At 43.0% G+C, this 24,273-nt stretch overlaps 1 protein-coding gene across 2 annotated transcripts in view; it reads right to left on the bottom strand.

Annotated features, from left to right (window-relative positions):
- Positions 1-875: 875 nt before the first annotated feature.
- The window catches only part of RAB15 (RAB15, member RAS oncogene family), a 122,567-nt gene continuing 99,169 nt past the window's right edge, over positions 876-24,273 (bottom strand). For both annotated transcript variants that reach the window (XM_073554171.1, XM_073554172.1), the window contains 2 exons: positions 16,034-16,099; positions 876-3,204 (listed from right to left, as the gene is read on the bottom strand). In XM_073554171.1, coding sequence (XP_073410272.1) covers positions 3,049-3,204; positions 16,034-16,099 — 222 coding nt within the window. In that variant the 3' untranslated portion in view covers positions 876-3,048. The remainder of the gene's footprint in view (positions 3,205-16,033; positions 16,100-24,273) is intronic.

Below are 24,273 nucleotides of genomic sequence, written 5' to 3'. Positions count from 1 at the left end.
TGAAGACAGACCAGACATATGCTACATGTTCAAATACTGGGTACCCCTTAATGCTCTTATGGTCCACCAATTACGGTGCATTTTAATTGTGTCTTGGCACCTAAAGATCAAAAAAATACTTATTAGGGCCAATCATATAAAAGCCTCGTCATTTATCCACAAAGGTACCATGAAAATCCATAGCTGTGCCATATGATGCATTTATGGATATTAATACAAAATTATTAATAGACTATAGTAGAGTTTAGGCTTCATCTTTATTTGAAAAACAAATCTGCTTTTCTACCCTTAGAATATTTGGTAAAGAAAGACCAGTGGTATGTGACTTGGAAAAGTCTAAGAAAATAAATGGGCACTTCTCATCTATCTATCCATCCATCCATCTATATACGCCTTATCATGTCTGTAACCGAAATCCCGCTGCGCGGATTGGTCGCGGCCGCCAGACCGCAACCAATCGGCAACAGGCGCAGTCCACAATTGGCAGGACGCATGCCACCGCTACCGTGCCGTCGGATATCAGCGGCACTAGCTGCTGATCTCTCGATGGTTGCCGCGGGTCATCTCCGGGCGCACGGGTGTCAGCAGCAACGCAACCGGAGTTGCCCGGCGCTAGCCGGTACCCAGGGTCCGGAGGAGAAGAGACTCCTTCGGACCCTCGGTACCATAAACGTGTAAAAAAATACAATTAGGATAAAAAATAGTGATCTACTCACCTTGCGACGGCCCCCGTAATCTGTCCCTCCTCTCTACGCTGCCGGCATCTTCCGTTCCCAGTACTGCTTTGCGCGAAATACCACTGATGACGTTGCGCTCTCGTGAGAGGACGTCAGCAGCGGTCTTTGGCGCAAAGCAGTACTGGGAACGGAACATGCCGGCAGAGTGGAGAGGAGGGACAGATTCCGGGGGCCGTCGGATGGTAAGTATATCACATTTTTTATTTTAATCTGCCGCTGGCCATATTCTAGAGTACCCGATGCTTTAGAATCGGGCCAGAAGCTAGTAATACAATAAGAATGTGAAAAAAGAGCGCTCGTCAGCCATGTAAAAGCCAGCTACTGAAAAATGTTTCCAACTTTCTTTCCCAAATGGATCCCATTATGCAAAGCTTTTAATTGCAACTTGCCCAAGTACAGATAGAAAAAAAAAAGTGTTTTAAATGTTAGTTCTATAAATAATTTTATTTAATATATTGGTGCTACGTTGTATAAGTATTAAAAGGATTTTCTGGAAATACCCTTGGACAACCTGTACTAAAGATCGACCATCGATGTGTGACTTGTGGGGAAAACAACCCCCAAGTACTCCACCAATCAACAAAATGAAGGGACCTCTTTGTGGTGTTCAGGAGCAGGGTCTTGTCTGTACATGCAGATATGCATGGTAGTCAAGTACAACCTAATGCACCCAATTCTTCCATACTGCTGACAGGTGGAGGTTCCTGGGTCGACTGGAAGATTACTTTAAGTGACTGATTTTTGTTTTTACATTGAATGTGCTTACAAAATAATTTGATCAACATGTCAGTTTTTGGTTAGAAAAAATGCTGGCAAAACAAAACATAGAAAAGTAAAATATTTCTCCAAGACTGGGTTAATAAGGCCATGATATTCACCAAGTGCTCAAATAGGAATCCTTAGTCAAACTGGTGGGTCTCCTGACCTGAACTAACAGATTCATATATGAGGTAGTTAGTTCGGATCAGGAGACCGACCTACCAATTGTGCCGGAAGTTGCAATCGGAATACATACATATTACAGCCATATGAACCCAGCCTCCTTAAAACAAGAATATACTATGGTTTCAAGTCGGATTTACAAAATAAGGTAAAATTTTAGGTTTTGGGTGGAAAACTCTTGAATAGAGAAGTGCAGGTCACCGAGTAACCCTGGTCCACAGTAGAGGTCAGTGCTCTCTGGCTGTGGACAGGAGCTGCGCGAATCTCCTGAGTCTCCAGGTTCCCTGTGGCCGCATTCAATTCAACCAGCCTGGCATGACGTAATTTGTGTGGCACACATAGGTTATATCTAACCAGCCTGGCTAATCATAGGCCTGGGATCCCAAAGGGTAATGAAATTTGTGTTGCTCCTTGTCCATTGCCAGAAATCACCTGACCTGGACTGTGAATCAGGTTTGCACTACGCAATCCGCTATATTCTACTTTTGAAGATTTCCAAAATGACCTAGTGTAAGAGAGATTATCACAAAAACCAAAGTTGTGTCCTACCTCTCCATTCATTATTATGGGAGTGTCGTGCCAAAGAACAACAGAGTGCTGCACTCGGCTAGCTCCGGCGGTCCGATTAAGAATTAATGAAGCTGAGGTGCTCATGATCGACCACCGCTCAAATTACATGGGGCTCTTCAGATTGGTAGGATTCCTAGCGGTCGGTACCCCATTGATTGGCAAATTTTCTCCTATGCCAAGAATGAACTTCTAAATTTGAGATAATCCCTAGTTGCCAACTGCATCAAATTTTCAGAGACAATTCCATATTCTCAAAAAAACTTGCTATTCTAGATTGGCAAGTTAGGAGAGACACTTACTGAGGAAAATAAGCAGACCCTTTTTTTCTAATTACACCTCCTTTAACTGGTTTGCCAGCAAGAAAAATGGGGAGTACTGACCCAAAATTGCTTTGCGTACATCAAAGAGGAAAATAGAAATTTTTAAAGAATTCTTTTTAGAATACATTTTTGTTTAAATTAAAGCCAACATGGTATTTTATATATATTTTTAAAGTATTTTTTATGTTTTCTTAGTAAGTTTATGTTCCTGCATAAGTTTATACCCATTAGTGTCTCTGTAAATTTCATGAACCCGCTGTCAACTATTTATGTTATTTAGTTCTGGAAATTGATGCAATTTTCTTTTCTTCATTGCATATGCGCAAAAAATAATAAAAATCTCTAGCCAAAACTGGGGCCATCGTCATTGATATTCTTGATATCAGCCAACCCCCTCAGCACTTTCAGAATAGAACATCTCAAATGCTCTTTTCTCCGATGAGGCTTTCACCTATATCTCTGTCTCCAGCAGATACAACCTAGCACCAACAGGACTTGGAATTTGGCATTCCATCAGATTTGCGACCATCCTCTTCAAGTTCAGCTAGGTTCAGTTCATCATTGGATGCCATACGTAAGCCATCTAATTCTTTCTTATGAGCCATTAAGACCAACTCTGTCAGTCGAGTGAAGGACTAAAGAAGAAAAAACAGACCAAAATTATTATGGACAGTAAAAAACAATAGTAAACATAAAAGAGTAAAATGATTCAAAACCCACCCAACAACCATATGGAACATGTGTGCATCCACCTTCCATTGCATCATAAACATCAAGATCACACACATCTGTGCACATTCAATGAAATCACAATCATTTTATTAGTACAATAGTAGGCAATAAACCAGGCTACATTCATGTTAAAAAGGCTTTAATGGAATCTGTCACCAGGTTTTTCCTAGCCCTTCTGAGAGCAGAGACCCTGATTCCAGTGATGTATCACTTAATGATCTGCTTGCTGTGGTTTTAATAAAATCACAGTTTTCTCGGCTGCAGATCTATCAGTTCTCCAATGCCGAGCTGTGTAAAGCTCCGCCCCACCACTGATTGGCAGTATACTGTGCATAGCCAGAAAGCTGCCAATCTAATTGGAGGTGGGGTTATTCAGAGCTCATGAATATGGAGGACTACATGGAAGCAAAGGACAGTCATCTACAAATGAGGTTGATGACTTGACTTTTGGGGTCCTTGATTGTGTCAGGGTCATCTTCTTGGACTTCTTAGCTTGTTCATACAATATGGTTTATGCTGACTTTTCTCCAAAAAAACAGGCAACTAGTTGATGGATCACCAATTTGCAGTTACTGCAGCCTGTCAGATTATAATTGGAATAATTTTGCAACTAACGAAATACATAATTCCAAACTAAATAACTAAGTGACATTAAATGAATTTTATGGAATTTTTTTTATTTTTTTTTTTTTTTAAATAGGGCAGAAATGGCAGGTAATGTTCAAAAAGATTTAAACATTCACTTACACCCCAGATCCCCACAGCTCACAGTTCTTAGGTATTTTTAAAATGGAAAAGATTAAGGATTGTGAAGAAAAACTTTTTTTAACGCCTTTACCCGCGAATGTGGTTTGCACGTTAATGACCGGGCCCAATTTTTACAATTCTGACCACTGTCACTTTGTGAGGTAAAGACTCTGGAACGCTTTAATGGATCCTGGTGATTCTGAAAATGTTTTTTGTGACATATTGTACTTCATGATAGTGGTAACATTTCTTTGTTAAGACTTTTTTTTTTTCACAAATAAACACAAGGAAAATTGGTGAAAATTTTGCAATTTTCAAACTTTGATTTTTCATGCCCCTAAATCACAGATATGTCACAAAATAATTAATAAATAACATTTCCCACATGTGCACTTTACATCAGCACAATTTTGGAACCAAATTTTTTTTTTTGTTAGGAAGTTTATAATGGTTAAAAGTTGACCAGCGATTTTTATTTTTCCAAAAAACTTTATTTATATTTTTTTTTTAGGGATCACATCATTGAGGGTCTATATGATATAAGATACCTTAAAGTGACACCATTCTAAAAACTGCACGCCTCAAGGTGCTCAAAATCACATTCAATAAGTTTATTAACCCTTCAAGTGCGTAACTTTTTTCACACAAAAAAATTACTTCAGATCCAAATTTTTATATTTTGACAAGGGTAATAGTTAAAAATGGATGCCGAAATTTGTTGTGTAATTTCTCCTAAGCATGCAGTTATTGTATAATCAGGAAGAAAACCACTATTTGAGCGCACAGCAGAGCTCGGAAGGGAAGGAGCGCCATTTGACTTTTTGAATGCAAAATTTGCTGGAACAATTGGTGGATGCAATAACGCGTTTGTAGAGCCTCTGATGTGCCTAAAGAGTGAAAATCCCCCACAAGTGATCCTATTTTGTAAACTAGATCCCTCAGGGAACTGACCTAGATGTGTGATGAGCACACTGTACCCTCAGGTATGTCAGATAAGTTTATAACGTTGCGCCGTAAAATAAAAAAAAAAAATTTAAAAAAAATTACATTTTCCACACATGATTTTAGCCCCAAATGTTGCATTTTCATAAGGGCAACAGGAGAAATTGCACAACAAATTGTATGGTGCAATTTCTCCTGAGTACACTGATACCCCATATGTGGGGGAATACTGCTTCTGAGGCACAGTGCAAACCTCAGAAGGGAAGAGGTGCCATATAGGAGTTCAAATTTTGCTGGAATAGTTTGAGGGTGCCATGTCACTTTTGCAGTGCCCCTGAGGTGCCAGAACATCAGAAACCCCTTATATGTGAAGTTCATTTTACAAACTACACTCCCCAATGAATTCATCTAGGGTGTGCAGTGATCATATATATTGACACCACATGTGCCTTACAGAATTTTATACCATTGAGCGGTGAAGAAAAAAAAAAAAATGACATTCTTCCAACTAAAATATTGTTTAGCCCCAAATTTTTACTTTAAGGGTTAATAGGATTTTTTCTTTGCAACAAACTGAGGTCCATTTTTTTCCTGAGTGCACCAATACCCTACATGTAAATCGGGAAATATTTTTCAGGCAGAGTGCAAAGCTCAGAAGGCAAGGCGCACCAGATTTTACTGTTATGGTTTGCAGGTGCCATGACCCACTGGGAGAGCCCATGAGGTACCAGAACAACAGAGCCTCCATAAGTGATGCCATTTTAGAAACTACACCTCTCAATTAATTCATCTAGGGGAGCAGTGATCATATTGATACCACGGGTTCATCACAGAATTTTATACCATTGGGCAGTGAAGAAAAAAATAACTACATCTTTTTCACCACATTTTTGTTTTAGCCCCAAATTTTACATTTTTTACACAAGAAGTGGGTAAAAATGTCACCATAATTTGTCCCACAATTTCTATTGACAGTTGCACAACCACATATGTGGGTGTACAGTACTACTTAGCCATACAGAGAAACGGAGCGCTATTTGCCTCCTGGAGCTCAGATTTTCCGAGAATCGTTTACGGACTCCATATACAGAGCTTCTAATTGATAGAAGACCAGAATCCCCCTCAAGTGACCCCAGTTTGGAAATTGTACCCCTTTGGGAATTTATCTACAATTGTAGTGATGATTTTGACTCCATGTGTATTTTCCACAAACAAGCAGCAAAGAATGAATCTTGCCGAGTGAAAATTGCAAACTGCTGTTGTAGTGACCAATATGCTGTAGTGACCAGTACTCCCAGTTAGAGTTGAGCGACTTTGGTCGGATCGGGTTTCATGAAACAAAATTTGAGTCGAATGAAACTGGTCCGACTAGGGCAAAAAAAGTCGGAGTTTCGTCCGAAACCCGACCCCAATGCAAGTCAATGGGGAATAAAAGTCGGCATTGAGTGGATGAATGTCTTCTAGAGACATGCACCCCTAAGTTAGGCTGGCTCATATCGCTTCCGAAATGCCAAACACGTGGACACTGTATGTGGTTTAAGTACACTGTGGGGCTCAGAAGGGAGGGGGGCATTTGGATTTGGGAGCAGAGAATTTGCTAAATTTCTTTTGGCGGGTGAGAAGCCATTTCACTTTTCCAGAGCCTTTGTGCTACCAGTAACGTGGAAGTCCCCTATATTTCTGTTAACAGATGATGGATCTGAGTGGGGACTTGCTTTTTTTTTTTTTTTTTATTGATTTGAAGCTTTTATTGGGAACATTTTATATAACGTTTGTGATCACATTTATCCAGCACTTTCCGCTGACCACTTAATTTGGGGTTTCCATCTAAATCTCTGAGTGATGTGATTCAAAAGAAACCCCCGAGGAATCCATTCACTATAATGAGGCAGCAGAGTAAGGGTACCGTTACACTTAGAGACACTCCAGCGATCCCTACAACGATACGACCTGGTAAGGATCGCTGGTGCATCGCTACATGGTCGCTAGTAAGCCATCAAACAGGCAGATATACTCAATGACGCAGCAATGATACGTCGATCTGTCACACAGCAGCTATTCTGATGATTCACGCCTTCGTCCGTGAGTCCTGCATCGCCAAGGTCGCTCGTTGGCGTCAAACAACGATGCATGCTGACCAGCGGGATGCCAATGATCAAAAAATGGCCTGGGACATTCGAGCACAATCAGCGATATCCAGCGGGGGGGGCGGTGGCCGCTATGTGTCACACGTGGCGAGGTCACTATTGAATCACAAAATCGGTGACATTTCAGCGATCTCGCTAACGATCTCGTTATGTGAGATGGGGCCTTTACTCTGGACTCCGTCTGACCTCTGTTCAGCGGTGTCCTATTCAGAAGTGCACAAAACTGTGGCAGACAGACACTGTAGAAATACCCGGTGGGCCCCAGACAGGAGGATGAGGTCCTTTAAAACTGCAGGAGGCAGAGACGTGCATGCGGGTGCACACAGTCTCGACCCACCATCACGTCCAGTGCAGGCGGCACCACCCGGCGAACTTAGGTAAGCAATGGGCAAACAGGGGGTGGGTCACACGCTATGGGGTCCGTGAGTCAAGGGAGCCCAGTGCTAGCACAGGCCCCCTCTAATACTCACCTCTCCTCGCTCCTGGCAGCTATAGTGTCTTCAGTGCCCTCTGACTGCAATGTCTCAGGGCAGAGGGCATGCTGATGTCATCACTGCGCACTCAGCTTCTCTGTCTTGAGCAATGCAGAGCTGGGAGAGACGCCGAGTATACTGGACCTGCGGCGGGAACAGGAAGATGAGTGTTTGACTATCTTTTATTTTTTGTATGTATGCAGCATTACATGGGGCCCATAATACTGTATGGAGGAGCATTACATGGGGCCCATAATACTGTATGGAGGAGCAATACATTGGGTTCATAATACTGTATGGAGGAGCATGGGGCCTGTGATGTGCTGCATGGAGGAGTATTACATGGGGCCCATGATGTGCCATATGGCGGAGCATTATATGGGGCCTCTGATGTGCTGTATGGAGGAGCATTACATGGGGCCCATGATGCGCTGTATGGAAAAGCATTACATGGGGCCCGTGATGTGCTGTATGGAGGTGCATTACATGGGGTCCATGATGCGCTATATGGAGGAGCATTACATGGGGCTCCTGATGTGCTGTATGGAGGAGCATTACATGGGGCCCTTAATACTGTATGGAGGAGCATGGAACCCATGATGTGCTGTATGGAGGAGCATTACATAGGGCCCGAGATGTGCTATATGGAGGAGCATTACATGAGCCCCGTGATGGGCTATATGGAGGAGCATTACAGGGGGTCCATGATGTACTGCATGGAGGAGCATTGTATGCGGTCCGTGATATACTGTATGGAGGACTGTGTGGTTGCCCATTATACTGTGTAGAGGACTATGTGATGCCCATATATTGTACTATACCTGTATTATTTATCTGTGCATCAGGAATCATGGCATGTGTTAAAGGGGCCCACTGATACTATTTTGCCCGAACCTCATGAAAGCCTGGAGCTGACCCTGGCGACGACGCACATCAAGATGAATGCTGGCTGCAGCTGTGACAGGGCACTCTGCTCTGTGACAGGCCATGCGTCGACATCACATAGCAGTTATGTTAAATGAATCCTGCAGCCTTTGATAGGCTGGCGGTCTTTCAAAGTTACTGCTATGTGATGTCAGCGTGCGGCCTGTCACAGAGCAGAGCACTCTGTCACAGCAGCAGCTGACAGCCATTTTAATGACCATGCAAAATATGAAGCCACAAGAGGATGACGGGGAGCGCAAGAAGGTGAGGAGAATCCTCCCGATGTGATTGGGCAAGGTAGTGGCCATAGGGGCGGACATAGGGGCCCAGGGAGGAAAATTATTCAATGTCCCCATCCTAGCCCCCCCATGTCCACTTCAATAAAGGGGCTCAGGATGGAGACCTTATTAACCTCTTTATGACCAATGACTGATCTATCCATCATTGGATGCCTCCTTCTCATCGACGGAGCCCGCACCTTTTCCGGCACAGGACAGCTGATCTGATCAGCTGACATGTGCAGCAACAGCTGTGGGAGGAATCGCAATCCTCCCAAGGCTGTTAACCTGTTAAATGCCGCTGTCAAGTGATGACAATGGCATTTAACATGCATTTCCGGCAATCTCGTCGGAAATCCGCCCATCAGTGACCTCTGTAACGTGATCGTGGGTCACCGATGGGTTGGCATGACAACCAGAGTTCTCCTGGAGACCTCCAAGGTTGTCACTTCCGGATTGCTATGAGCGCCACCCGGTGGTCATTGCTCATAGCAAATGAGGTATTCTGCTACATGCAGGTGATCTGATCATCGCCTGCATGTAGAAGAGCCGATCGGGTTATGGCTGCTTCTAGTCTCCTATGGAGACTATTGAAGCGTGCCAAAAGTGGTAAAAAAAGTGAAAAATCAGGTTAAATCACCCCCCTTTTGCCCCATTCAAAATAAAACAGTAAAACAAAAAAAAAAAATCAAACATACACATATTTTGTATCGATGCGTTCAGAATTGCCCAATCAATAAAAAAAATAAAATGCAATAATGGGTGATCAAAAGATCGTATCTGCGCCAAAATGGTATCATTAAAAACATCAGCTTGGCATGCAAAAAATAAGCCCTCACCTGAGCCAAGATCACGAAAAATGGAGACGGTACGGGTATCAGAAAATGGTGCAATTTTTTTTTTTAAACAAAGTTTGGATTTTTTGCTTCACCACTTATCACAAACATCCTAGACATGTTTGATGAACCCATAATGACCTGCAGAATCATAATGGCAGGTCAGTTTTAGCATTTAGTGACCCTAGTAAAAAATCAAAAACTGTGGGATTGCACTTTTTTGCACGATATGTTAACCAATGGTGTCGTTCAAAAGTACAACTCGTCTCGCAAAAAACGAGCCCTCACAGGGCCATATTGATGGAAAAATAAAAAAAGTTATGGCTCTGGGAAAAAGGGTAGCAAAAAACGAAAACGCAAAACCAAAAATACCTCTGGTTATGAAGGGGTCCTGGATGGGGACATTAAATAAAGGGGCCCAGAATCTGGCACCTTATTAAATAAAGGGGTGGCATAACTATTGTATGGAGGTCAGGATGAGGAACATACATTACTGATTTATGATGGCAAGTGGAGACAAAATTACTGTAGGGGGTCAATCAGGGGACATTATTACTGCTGTAATTTAGTTTACTTTTGAGGTTACTGTCTTCCATGGGGGAGAACAAAAGGGGGGTCTGCTACTGTGCAGGGCGGCACTATGTCTTTTTTTCCTTCATCTGACAGTGTAGAAGTCTGGGAAATATTTGGAAATGTGCTCTGAAAGCAATCAGCTATAGATAACTTATTTTCTGCAAAGACAAGTCCTGGCTGGAAGAAGTGATGGCGGTCTGCACTGGATGAAGATGAAAGACTTCAACTAGAGATGTCATCGGTGAGTCAGTGTGTTACTTGTATACTTACACTATATACACAGCTACTCTGTATAATGTCACCGGTGATCACTGTATTACCTTTAGACTGACACTATATACAGAGCTCCTGTGTATAATGGCAGTGGTGATCCCTGTATTGCCTTACACTATACAGTATATACCGAGCCCCTGTGTATAATGTCACCAGTGGTAATGTTATTAGCATTGTGATTTTTATTAATGATTAGTATTGTAGTACTCTCACTATATGGTGGTAATATGTGATCTGGTCTTAATTTGGTGGCATTTCTTTTGTATGTGGTAGTATTTGGTCACTATGTGGTCTGGTCATGATGTGACTGCATTAAACCCCTGTATTTAGTATTATTCGGTCACTATATGGTCTGGTCATGAGGTGATTGTATTAACCACCTGTATGTGGTATTATTCAGTCATAATGTGGTAGTAATATGTTGTCTGGTCGTGGTGTGGTAGTATTGGTCTCCTGTGGTATCCTGGCTGAGCACACTCTCCTTCAAAGCTCCCTGCTGCAGAGAAGTGATCAGCTCCAGCAGCAGCCTGGAAGCAGCGGGACTCTGCCTCTGCCTGTGAGCTGAGCTCACTGTCTGCTCTCATCTGCTTGTGCCTGGAAGAAGCCTGACAGCCAAGGAGGCTAGGAGCAGCAGCCAGGACCAGAGGACACACTGGACACAGCATGAGGACTTATGAGTATCTTAGCACATGTCATTTACTAGCGTGATGGGGGGTGGCAAATTTACTAAAGATGCACTAAATGAACTTGTACCTTTCTTCAGTTAGCTTGATAAAAAGCTTGACATAAGAAATGCAGTCGTCCATAGGATTTTTCTTTTTTTAAACACATGCAGTTGTTGGTTTTGGAGTACACGGAGCACATAGCGAGAAATACCGTACATCCAGCAGGAAGAAAAAGTCTATTTATTTCTAGTGATGAGCAAGCACTAAAATGCTCGGGTGCTCGTTGTTCAGGTCGAGCAAATTGTAATAATCGGGTACTCGGACAGAACAGCGAGCCCAATGTAAGTCTATGGGAGACCCGAGCATTTTTACCGCTATCCCCCGGGAGTCCTTTTAGGGTCTAAAAATGTCAGAAAATGATGGAAACACTGCTCAAATGACACGGGGACATCATGGGGTTGTGTGGTCAACAGTTGCTCACTATGGGCCTGATTCACCATCTCTCCTGCCTTTATTGACATGGCTGACATCTCCTATGTCATCCACTGTCTGTCCAGCTCTCGCACCTGCACAGGAGGGAACAGGAGCTGCGCAGCGCAACAGACTGGATGACATAGACGTCAGTCAAGGCAGGAGGATGGCAATGGTGGGGTCAGAGGAGGTGCTGAGCAGGGACCATAGACACTCATCCGACTGGATGCTGCTGATTAGCTTACAAGAAGGAGAATGATTATTTTCTTAAGTTTGCAAGTGACTGGAATCTTGCAGGATGGCTTTTAAATGTGGCTAAAAGACAGTAGCTACAGGTCATACAGATTAAAGGGAGCCTTTCAGCAGGCTGTCCCCACATAAGGTCTGGCCAGCATCTGTACGCCCTCACATACAATATTCTAGAATGCTCTCTGTATGTCCCCAATCCTCTATGCAAGGCACAAAAAAAGAGCTTTTATTATACTCACAGACGGCGCAGTCTGGGCGTCTCTAGTCTTGATCCGGCGCCTACCCTCTTCTTGTGATCGCTGTCCCGCTTTGTGTGGAAAATTCATCCTACATCATGCATTCAGTGTCCTCTATCGCACTCCTGTGCAGGCTTATCTTTGCCCTACTGAAGTCAGAGCACAGTATTGTAGTGTGCATGCGCCGGCTTTACTTCCAGGTCATCATCTCCCTTTGGCCTTTCCCAGCGCATACACACTACAGTACTTACCTCTGCTTTCAGCAGCCCAGAGAAAAGTACACCTGCACAGGAGCACAATGGGTGACACTGTGTGGATAAAATAGGACGTGTCATCCAGATGAAGCAGTAATGGAGGATGGCAATCTTAAGTCAAGACCAGCTATGTGAGCGCCGTTGGTGAGTATAATGAGAGGTCATTTTTATGCCTTGCAGGGGGATTGGGGACAGATTTACAGTCTTCCATATAGACGCTGCCAAAGGGGATGCATTACGCTATAGAGGCTGCCTATGCGGCTGCATTACGCTATAGAGGTTGCCTATGGGGGGCTGCATTATACTATATAGTATTCCTATGGGAAGTGCATAATACTATAGTCTACCTATGTGAAGTGCATTACACTATAGAGTCTGCCTATGGGGAGTACATTATACTATATTGAGGACTATCTGGAGTATTATGCTATATGGAGGCTATCTAGGGGGTCATCAAACAGTGTGGAGATTACAGTGATGTGGCCATCATACAGTGTTGGAGCTATTTAACAGTTAGGGGATATTAAGGAGTCAGTATATACAGTGAGGGGGCATTATACTGTGTATAAGAGCATCATACTGTGTATAGAGGAGCTGTACAGGGGGGAGACTTGGGACATTATTAAATATAAAGTGGGCACCTATTGATATAGGGGAACTTAGGTGACTGTGACTGTCAAAGGGGCACACACAGGGCAATATTACTTTTTAGGGGACAAAATGTGGGCACTGTTTTCTAGGACACTTACACCCGGGCATTACTATGTTCTAGAGGGTTGCTTTAAAGATCACACAGAACCACACAGTAGGTACATATGGCAGCAGAGGCTCAGCATTGGGGTATCAGTAGGATGAGAAGCTTGTGCAGGTTGGGAATAGTCCCATTTGTGACCATGCTGAAAATATGAGAAGAGAAACGTGTCTTTGTGTATTCTCTGCAGCCGAGTCCTGGCTGGAAGAAGTTGTAATGTCGGTCTGGGCCAGATGGAAAAGACATGAAAAATGAACGGATTCCATCAGAAACAACGTCAGCGGTAAGTCATATCTGTAACTCTGCTGTGATCTTACATGTTCTCTAGGACTGATATCTACCACTGACAATATGTCGGTAATATTCATGTTGGTCTTTATATAGTTCATTTTCCGTAACATCGCGGTCATCTACTGAGGTTCTACTCCACTATTACGGTGCATCACCCAGCTGTAATCAAGGTTACCTGGTTAGGTGCCCACTGAAGTTTCGCCCCCCCCCCCTGAGCCAAAACCCTAGCTACGCCTCTGGCTCTGAACAAATGTGTTTTGAGGGAGTGCCTAAAACTGTGCTCTACCCCAAGAAATTAGGACCAGCTACAACTTGCATTCTAGAGGATTGGCGCAATGTGGGAAAAGTCTTGGAGTCGGGAGTGGGAGGTACGGATTAGTGCAGAGGTTAGTCGAAAGTTGTTTGCAGAGTGCAGCGATCAGCTAGGCTGATAGACAGAAATGAGGTAGGAGATGTAATGGGGTGTCGGACTGTGGAGAGCTTTGTGGGTGAGAAAAAGTACTTTGAATTGGATCCTATAATGAATGGCCAGCCAGTGTAACGTCTGGCAAAGAGCAGACGCGTTCGAGTATCGATTAGCCAGATGGATGACCCTGGCTGCTGCATTAAGGATGGACTGGAGAGGGGAAAATCGAGTGAGGGGGAGGCCAATTACTAAAGCGTTACAGTAGTCCAGGTGGGAGTGGATCAGGGCGACAGTGAGGGTTTTTGTTGTTTCCATGGTGGGAAAAGGGCAGATTCTAGAGATGTTCTTTAGGTGTAAGCGGCAAGAGCGGGCAAAATATTGTATATGGGAGGTGAAGGAGAGATTGGTGTCAAACATAACTACCCAGACAACGTGCCTGCTGCCGGGGTGTTATTATGGTGCCACCCATGGAAAGGTTTAGGGATGTTAGTAGACGGCGGGAGCAGAAGTTCAGTTTTGTAAAGGTTGAGTTTCAGATAGAGAGTGGACATGATGTTGGAGACAGCGGACAGTCAATGGCATTCTGTAGCACAGCAGGGGGTAAGGTCTGGGGATGATGTGTATAGTTGTGTGTTATCAGCATAAAGATGGCACTGAAAGCCAAATCTGCTGATGGTCTGTCCAATTGGGGCCATGTAGAGGAAGACGAGAAGGGGCCAAGGACTGAGCCCTGAGGTACCCCAACAGTGAGAGGAAGAGGAGATGAAGTGGAGCCAGCGAACAAGACACTGAAGAAGCAGTCAGAAAGATAGGAAGAGAACCTGGAGAGAGCAGTGAAATTAATGCCTAGTGACTGGAGCGTAGGAGATGGTGGTCAACAGTGTCGAAAGCTGCAGAAAGGTCGAGAAGAAAAAGCAGAGAGTGGTCACCGTTAAATTTTGCTGTCAAAAGGTCGTTGGTCACTTTGATGAGTGCAGTTTCTATCGAATGTAGGGAGTGGAAGCCGGACTGTGAAGGGTCTAGGAGGGAGTGAGTGGAGAGGTAACGGGTAAGGCGGGAGTAGACCAGGCGCTTCAAGAGATTAGAGATGAAGGGGAGATTGGAGACTGGTCTGTAGTTTGTGCAGGATGGGTCCTTTAATAATGGAGTAAGGAGAGTGTTTGAAGGAGGAGGGGAAAATGCCCGAGGAGAGGGAGAGATTAAAAATTGTAGTTAGGCAAGTTGTGATGACTGTAGAGAGAGACTGGAGGAAATGTGAGGGAATGGGGTCAGTAGTGCATGTAGTCAGACAAGAAGAAGAAAGTAGCCTGGAGACTTCTTCTGTGATGGGATCAAATGTGGAGAGTGAGCCAGGGGAAATGCAAGGAGGGATGGGAGTCACGGCACCTGGTGGCTGAGAGTGGATTTCCTGATGGATATTATCTATTTTCTATATAAAGTGGGAGGCCAGGTCATCAGCAAAAAGGTCTGTGATAGGGGCTTGTGCTTTTTGCCTGAGGAGGGAGTGAAAGGTGTCAAAAAGTTTCTTGGGGTTGCTGGATAGTGAGGAGATTATGGTGGTGAAGTAGGTCTGTTTGGCGAGGTGAAGGGCCGAATTATAGGTTCTTAACATAAATTTGAAGTGGATGAAGTCTTGTGGTGTGCATGTTTTCCTCCATAAGTGTTCAGCACACCTAGAGCATCGCTGGAGAAATAGAGTTTGCAATGTGAGCAAGGGCTGTTTTACTGATCTATTCATTCCCCAAGTGGATGCACTTGGCTTTTTCCGGAAGCCACAAAAGAGGATGAATGAAGCTGCGGTCAGACACCCCTTCTGCTGCTCCATTTTAAAATGGGGATAAGAGTGTCCTGTCATGGATAAAAGTTCCTCATTCTTCAGATTGGTGCGGTTTCCAGTGGTCGGATTCCACCGATCAATAAGTTATCACCTACCTAGCCTGTGGATAGCACCCTTTAATGCAAATTACCGTAATTGTACATTCCAGCTATGGTGGCGCACAGTAGATGTGCAGCAGCCGCCTGTGTTTTACAGTCGACGTTCCACTATATCGGGGATAACGGTTACTTTATTTGCATATAGCTGTAGGGTGGGTCCCTAGGGTCAATTCCCGCTGTGGACCCCAGACACCCCAGTCCAACCCTGCAGCAAGGTGATGTAAAGCATAATTCATAAAAATGAACCATAATATGACCATGAATATGCCACATTTTATTACCTCCTTTATATTATAGTTGGTACAGGCACTTGTTTCATAGAAGTCCATGCCATATTCTTCTGCAAGCTACAAAAGAAAAAGAATTCATCAGCAATTTTGAGGCAACATTACATTAAAAATAACAAAACTAAAAATGAAAAAGCTATTCTGCAAACCACTATAATAAGGTATTTTCTTAACAGGAACCTGCTGATCTCGATTCCCTCAAAAAAATTTATTAAACCTCATGACCATTTAAACGACAAGCCAGTCCATGCCATTATACCTCCAAGCACTTATAACGCTAGTGTGTGGACCCTCTGCTCCATGGGCCAGGCTTACCTAAGAGGGACCTAACTACAATCATAGAATCATAGACTGGTAGAGTTGGAAGGGACCTCCTGGGTCATCTGGTCCAACCCCCTGCTCAAAGCAGGATTCACTAAATCATCCCAGACAGATGTCTGTCCAGCCTCTGTTTGAACATCTAAGTGACTACCAGATGTTTGTTAGAGCTTCTGATGGCGAGGATAGGCTTGGCTGCCTGATAGTCACCAGGTACCACTCAAAGGCATTCCACATGTCTGCAACAGATGACCAGAAGGTCAAGAGACATGGTAAGAGGTGCAGAGGGACAAAACAGAGGCATAGTCAGGTAGTCCAAGGTTGGAGCAGGCAGCACAGTATCAGTAAACAAAGACAAGATCAGGAGCGGAGAGGTCAGGCAGGACAGAAAACTAGCCATGTCGGTAACGGGACACAGAATACTGATGCAGCAATCTGGTCTTCTCCAACTTTCTATAGGCATTATGGATTAGATGTGGGTGCATCTTCTGATCTCATTTTTGAGAGAAGGTAGCTCTAGGCTGTGGTCCCTCCCTGAATTCTTATTTTCCCTGTAATTCTCTCTCTCGTGGTACTGTCATGGGTGAACAATAAAGTCTTCGTTAATTTTTGGCAACAGGATTTTTCAAAACTCATGACAGCACCCTTATATTCCCTCCCGCCACGTGTGGATGAGCACTTGTTTTTCTATGGTTATGATTCCAGACCTTAAGTTTTTTGTTACGTGGTGTCGGTTGTTTTTTGTTTTTATTGTAGTAACCATTGGAGGTCCTCTCATGCTTTGTATTCCAACTGATTCGTGGGAGAGGTGCCGCCCTTTTTTGAGTGTAGGTTTCCTGTCTTGGTGAATGGATACCCTCTGTCATGGTGCGGTCATGGGTTCCGAAAAATTCTGTTACCGGTAAGTAACAGACTTTATTCCCACATAATGAACACCATAAAAACTCAACCCAAAACAGTAGATTTGCATATTTTTTCTCCATATCACCTCACTTGACATTTCCCCCCCCCCCAATTTTAAGCACATTATTTGTTCAAATTAATGGAAATTAATGATAATGAGCTCCCAATTTTAAGCACATTCATCCTGCAAGTGAGCTCTCATATGGATATTTAAATGGAAAAATAAATGTTTAGGCTCTTTGAAAGATGGAGAGCAATAAAAAAAAAAAATTTAAAAATGGCAGCGTCCTCAAGTTTATGCAGTTTTGTTTACAGTCCTGTCCTAAAACAGAACAGTCCAGGAACTAAAGACAGGTGCGGCTGTTTCACTTATGTCAGAATGTCATAATGTAGTTTTCGATGTTTACACAGCCATGTGTTCGGAGTTGATACAATGCAGCTGGATGTGTAACCAGCTGGTGAGGTGCATGAGTAGCTGATAAATGCAATGTTTATCTAACAGCAATGAAAATAGATTGTAAGCTTGCGAGCAGGGCCCTCATTCCTCTTGGTATCTGCTATGATCTATGTGATCATTGTTATGCTATAATGTCTATCGTCTGTACAAGTGAAATGTAAAGTGCTGCGGAATATGTCGGCGCTATAGAAATAACATTTATTATTATTATTATTATTAAAACCTCTTACATAATCCATTCTCACTGTTAAAATGATATATTTAAATTTCATGTTACAATTTAAGATCCAAAAGAAATAGCTATATTGGTTTCAAACACAAATTATACAGATTGAAACTAGGATGATGCTTGATTGTGTGATGCAAGTTTTTACATAATGGTATAGAGAAGGCAAGGGCAGCGCTTACATAGCCGGCAGTTTAATGTTTGCACAGTAAACACTGTAGTTAATATTAAACCACCAAGTGTAATTTAGGGGTGTGAAGTTCCTCATCTGTCAAGGATATTAGGATTATACATAGAGAAAGATAAGAGGAACATTTTCAGACTTTACTGAGGAAATTGGCTCATATGCAAAGCTATTTAATACACAGTTTACAGGGAAAAAATGCAAAACAAAATGAGCATACACCCTGCAGTAGGTAAAAATTGTAATAATACATACACACATACAGTATATTATATATTATATATATATATATATATATATATTATATATCTATATATATCTATCAATCATGGGGTACTTCGTAAACACTGTTTTGAATAAAAAAAAGCGTATAGAAGCCAACCCACCGCGACAAGGTATATCCCAATCAAGCCAGTCATACCCTGTCTCTAGCATTAAAATCTTCCCTTGCGTCAATTGACCTCAATGTAGATGAGAACAGGGCAAATCTGGGACCAGACTGTTTCTCTTTTAAACAGCCACAGTATGAACATGTGCCTACACTTTGGATTTATAACAACTTATGCTCCGGCTCATTTCTTTGGTTTTGCTGTAGTTTCTTGTACTCTGTACAAATATGCCTAGGCATTGAGCTAGGCATTTCATCTATATAGCTTCCCAATGGCAGGTGTCTGAACCAGCCTAGCCTTGGTCCTGCTCTGCTCCCATCTACAATTAGGTCCTCTGACACAAAGTTAGGTTTTAATATCATAGGATAGGACTGTCCCGGCTAAGTACACCTTGTCGCGTTGGGATGGCTTTTACACTTTTTTGATCAAAAACTAATGTCTACCAATTCCCCCATGTTATTTATATGTGCCTTTACTATTTGCTTACAGCAGGGTATATGCTCATTTAGGTTTATGTTTTAGGTTTTCATCTGTTAAAAGGCCACTTTGCATGTACACCAAGTTATGCTCCAGCTCATTTCTTTGGTTTTGCCATTTACAGAAGAAATACACATTGCAGGAAAATCATGTGAACCTGACAATTTCTGCAGTACCAGACAATTATCATACTAGTAAAGGCTCAGGAAGAAGAAGGATCAGGCATGATGACTTTTAATTAAATCAATAAGGAATGCGATCCATGTTAAAATCGTGAAATACGTAAATAATAAACCCGTCCAAGTCACCAAGTCCCTTAAATGTAGGGAGGGATCCAAAGTGACCGGAAAAAGCACAAAAAGAAACAGTAATAGAAATATATTGACAATCTTTATTGTTTGTACAAATTTACTCAAAAAATATAGAGAGAATAAAACAGATGCCTCTAATGCAAGGGACACATAAGGCTAGGGACCCTATTAAACATCCATGGTTGGGTAAGTAAAATAAATCTCACTGCTAAAGTGCATCATGCAAGAAATTGCGGCAGTGATGTTTAATTGCATATACAGTGGGTACGGAAAGTATTCAGACCCCTTTAAATTTTTCACTCTGCTTAATTGCAGCCATTTGGTAAATCAAAAAAGTTCATTGTTTTTCTCATTAATGCACACTCTGCACCCAATCTTGACTGAAAAAAAAAAAAATAGAAATTTTTTCAAATTTATTAAAAAAAAGAAAAACTGAAATATCACATGGTCATAAGTATTCAGACCCTTTGCTCAGACGCTCATATTTAAGTCACATGCTGTCCATTTCCTCATGATCCTCCTTGAGATGGTTCTACTCCTTCATTGGAGTCCAGCTGTGTTTAAACTGATCGGACTTGATTTGTAAAGGCACACACCTGTCTATATAAGACCTCACAGCTCACAGTGCATGTCAGACCAAATGACAATCATGAGGTCAAAGTAACTGGCCAAGGAGCTCAGAGACAGAATTGTGGCAAGGCACAGATCTGGCCAAGGTTAAAAGGTTTTTAAAGGGAACCGATCATGTGGAAAAAAAAAATAGATGCCATTATCCTGCAGATGTGGGGTAAATCTGCAGGTTAATAAATAATGTTCTAAACCTGCCTGGTATTGGCACTTAGACACCCGCTGCCGGGAGGAAATGAACTTTATCCCTTTATCAGCGTTCTGACTCCAGTCATTAGTGGTGGCACCAACTCAGGTTGAGTAACCGCCCAGTCTATAGAGGGCGATGGCTGTAACCGTGCCCCCAGCACTGACAGCTGCTCAGTATTAGAGCCGCAGTATAGGTTCTCATGATGAAGAAGTTGATCCAACTTCGAAATGCGCTGAATAAACCGCATGGTCATTTTTGTACAATGTCTTCTGGACTTCTTGATTTTATCATCATCAGCACAGACCAACACTCCTATCCTACTTCTTGTTTCACATGGTGGGATTTCCCAACCTCAGGGTACTGCAGCAGCTGATTCCTCAGTTAAACAACCCCAAAAAGGGAGTAGTTACCATACTCCTCACCTTAACTATTTTGTCCTATTGCTCTTGGTCTTCCCATGTCTCTCTAGACGTTCCTATTGACACATTGCCTGAATCTCTGAAGTTTTTATATTTTGGTTTAGTTTGTGTATATTTTATTATATCATACTCTGGTTGTAGACTATTCCCCCAGAGAAAAGAAAACAATTTAGTTGTCACAGTAAACCATACATCTCTGGGCTTATAATAAATAAATCATGCACAAGATACAATAAAATAAAAAGACACTGTCAGGTTAATACATACTTATCTGCAGTACATACATTTTCTCCTTAGTTCATGGTCCACTGAAAATGCTGTTCAATGTTTGAACACTGCCTGTAAAATAAAATACAGGATTAATATATATCTACGTCACCAGAAACTTCTTAGTGTTCAAAATATTGGTCTCTCACGGATGGAGTTTAGGAGAGAGTGGTGGGTCTGAAATGGGTTTAACTGCCTCAACCTATAAAGGAGATTCAAGTGCCCCTGGAAATTTCATATTGATAACAGATTTGCAAGATGAACTCGGCACATTGATGTTTCAAAGCAGGTACATGATCGGTTTTACCCCCCACGAACCAATTTTATTTTTGGATTGAGAAAACCATTTTTTGCAATAATAAATTACAAGTTTGTAGTAATATTTATGAGGAGGTTAGACAGTTTGGACTAGCGGGATTATTCAGGACTAGATGAAGGTTGGCGGCGGGTCAATAAGGAAAGAAGAAATGTAGGGATCTGACCCACACTTGATTTCCTATCACAGTCATACATAGAAGAGGTGTCTGTGCAGGTATGTGGCCTTCTATAAAGTCTAAGCACGGTCACACGCATCTATAGTCACCTCTCTGTGGCAGGAGAGTATCAGTAGGGCTACTGCTGGCCAAAGAAGACAAGTAGTAGAGGCTCCACTAGGTGTACATTATAGTGAACCCATAATATGTGCCCGCCTTTTAATCTAGCCTCAGGCAATATCTCTAAAGTTGGCTACAGACAAAATGTTGGAAATTTACAAAATGGGAAAAATGCACTGTAATTCCAATGCAATTTTCACCAAAAAAATTGGCTAACATGCCTGGCACCACACTTATTGTTTGAGATACTTTTCGCCTTACTTGACAAGGTGGGGGTCATGGCCTAGATGGATAATGGGAACCAGGGGTATAGTTTGAAATGCAACATTATGCACGCAAAAAAATATGCAAAAACTTCCTCCAAGTCCATTTTATTATTCAAATTCCAGTGACTAAACACCAGGACTATTAATAAAAGACGCAGCCATCCTTGTAAAATGTCTATGCCACTAAAATCTGTATATTCTGAGCATTTACAGGTCATACAAATTCATTTGTGAATGGTTTATAATGGGAAGTTCCATTAAAGATGACCTGTCACCAGGTCAAAAGTGGTCAATTCTTGCTCTTATTTTATTCCCGCTGCTCTCATGAGTATGGTGATTTTTTTTTTTTTTTTTTTTAAATCTTCCACGGTTCCAGAGATATATGCCTATTTATTTAGAACTATTTTTTTATTAAGGGGGCATATATCTTAATTTATTTTTCATATCTTACTCCAGTAGACTTTTGCTACTCATGATGACTCCAAACCCCACAGCAGCATGAATCAGAGCCTGGCTGCACGATTATAGCCAAATAGGTTTTTCTGTGAATCTTTCCGACGTTCCAGGGACAACATAGTTCGACTGGTATCTAATCATCTGGAGCAATGCAGGAAGAAGTCATCCAAGGGTGTCGCTGCTCTAGTCTCTGGCTATAGTCCCAGGACGTTTCTTTAAACTATGTTTTCTCTGAAAAACAGATCAGCTCTCCACCCTTCTGTCAAGATCACACCTCACCACTTGTGCCCTGGACCCACTCCCATCTCACCTCATCCCTAACTTGGCCCCAGTCTTCATCCCATCTCTAACACACCTCTTCAACCTTTCACTTACAAATGGTGTCTTTCCCTCATCCTTCAAACATGCCTCAATCACACCCATCCTCAAAAAAGCCCTCCCTTGACCCATCCTCTGTGTCTAACTATCGCCCGATATCTCTTCTCCCTTACGCCTGAACACTACTGGAACAGCATGTATATCTTGAACTGTCCTCCCACCTCTCCTCCTGTTCCCTCTTTGACCGGTTACAATCTGGCTTCCGCCCGCATCACTCAACTGAAACTGCCCTAACTAAGGTCACTAACGACTTACTAACCGCCAAGAGCAAGCGAGACTACTCTGTCCTCCTTCTCCTGGACTTGTCTTCTGCCTTCGACACCGTAGACCATTCCCTCCTGCTACAGACTCTCTCATCTCTTGGCATCACAGACTTGGCCCTATCCTGGATCTCATCATACCTAACAGACCGAACATTTAGTGTCTCCCTCTCACACACCACCTCCTCACCTTGCCCCCTGTCTGTCGGTGTTCCTCAAGGCTCTGTCCTAGGACCCCTATTATTCTCCATCTACACCTTCGGCTTGGGACAGCTCATAGAATCCCATGGTTTGCAGTATCACCTCTACGCCGATGACACGCAGATCTACCTATCTGGACCCAACCTCGCCTCCTTACTGACTGAAATCCCACAATGTCTGTCTGCTATCTCAGCCTTCTTCTCTGCTCGCTTTCTCAAACTGAACATGAACAAAACAGAATTCATCATCTTTCCCCCCATCTCACTCCACCCCTCCACCAGACCTATCCATCAATGTCAATGGCTGCTCTCTATCCCCAGTCCCGCACGCTCGGTGCCTCGGAGTGATCCTCGACTCTGCGCTTTCTATCAAACCACATATCCAAGCCCTCGCCTCCTCCTGCCGCCTCAAACTCAAAAATATTTCCCGGATCCGCTCATTCCTCAACCACGAAACCATAAAAACACTAGTGCATGCTCTTATCTCCCGCCTCGACTACTGCAACCTCCTACTCTCTGGCCTCCACTCTAGCACTCTGGCACCACTCCAGTCCATCCTACACTCTGCTGCCCGACTAATCCACCTGTCTCCCCGCTATTCCCCAGCCTCCCCCCTATGCCAGACCCTTCACTGGCTTCCTATTGCCCAGAGGCTCCAATTCAAAACCCTAACCATCACATACAGAGCCATCCACAACCTGTCTCCTCCATACATCTGTGACATGGTCTCAAGGTACCTACCCACAACGCAACCTTCGATCATCTCAAGATCTCATTCTCTACTCTCCCCTTATCTCCTCCTCCCACAACCGCATACAAGACTTCTCCCGTGCTTCCCCCATACTCTGGAACGCTCTGCCGCAATACATCAGACTCTCACCATCAACGGAAACCTTCAAGAAGACCCTGAAGACCAACCTGTTCCGACAAGCCTACAGCTCGCAATGATCCTCGGTCTACTGAACCACCGCACGACCTGCTGTACCCTCTCCTACTGTATCCTCACCCATCCCTGTAGCCTGTGAGCCCTCGTGGGCAGGGTCCCCTCTCCTTATACTTGTGTGTTCTTTGTCTTACACATGTTTATTATACTTGTCTATTTCCCCTTTTCACATGTAAAGCGCCATGGAATAAATGGCGCTATATAAATGCATAATAAAAACTGTAACAAGAGAGGAAAAACTGGCTACAATCATGCAGTCATGTCTGGTATCCTGCTGAACGTGGTTTGGGCAGCATGGATCTACTGAGAGGATCTCTGTATCAGGACTAGATCATTTCATGTCCTTAGCTCTAAATGTTCAATCTTTGAG

Source organism: Dendrobates tinctorius, unplaced genomic scaffold (genome assembly GCF_039654945.1).
Source record: "Dendrobates tinctorius isolate UK_male_01 unplaced genomic scaffold, ASM3965494v1 ptg000208l, whole genome shotgun sequence".
Classification (NCBI taxonomy): domain Eukaryota; kingdom Metazoa; phylum Chordata; class Amphibia; order Anura; family Dendrobatidae; genus Dendrobates; species Dendrobates tinctorius.
Note: the sequence above shows the minus strand (reverse complement) of the source record. Positions and strands in the feature narration are given on the sequence as shown.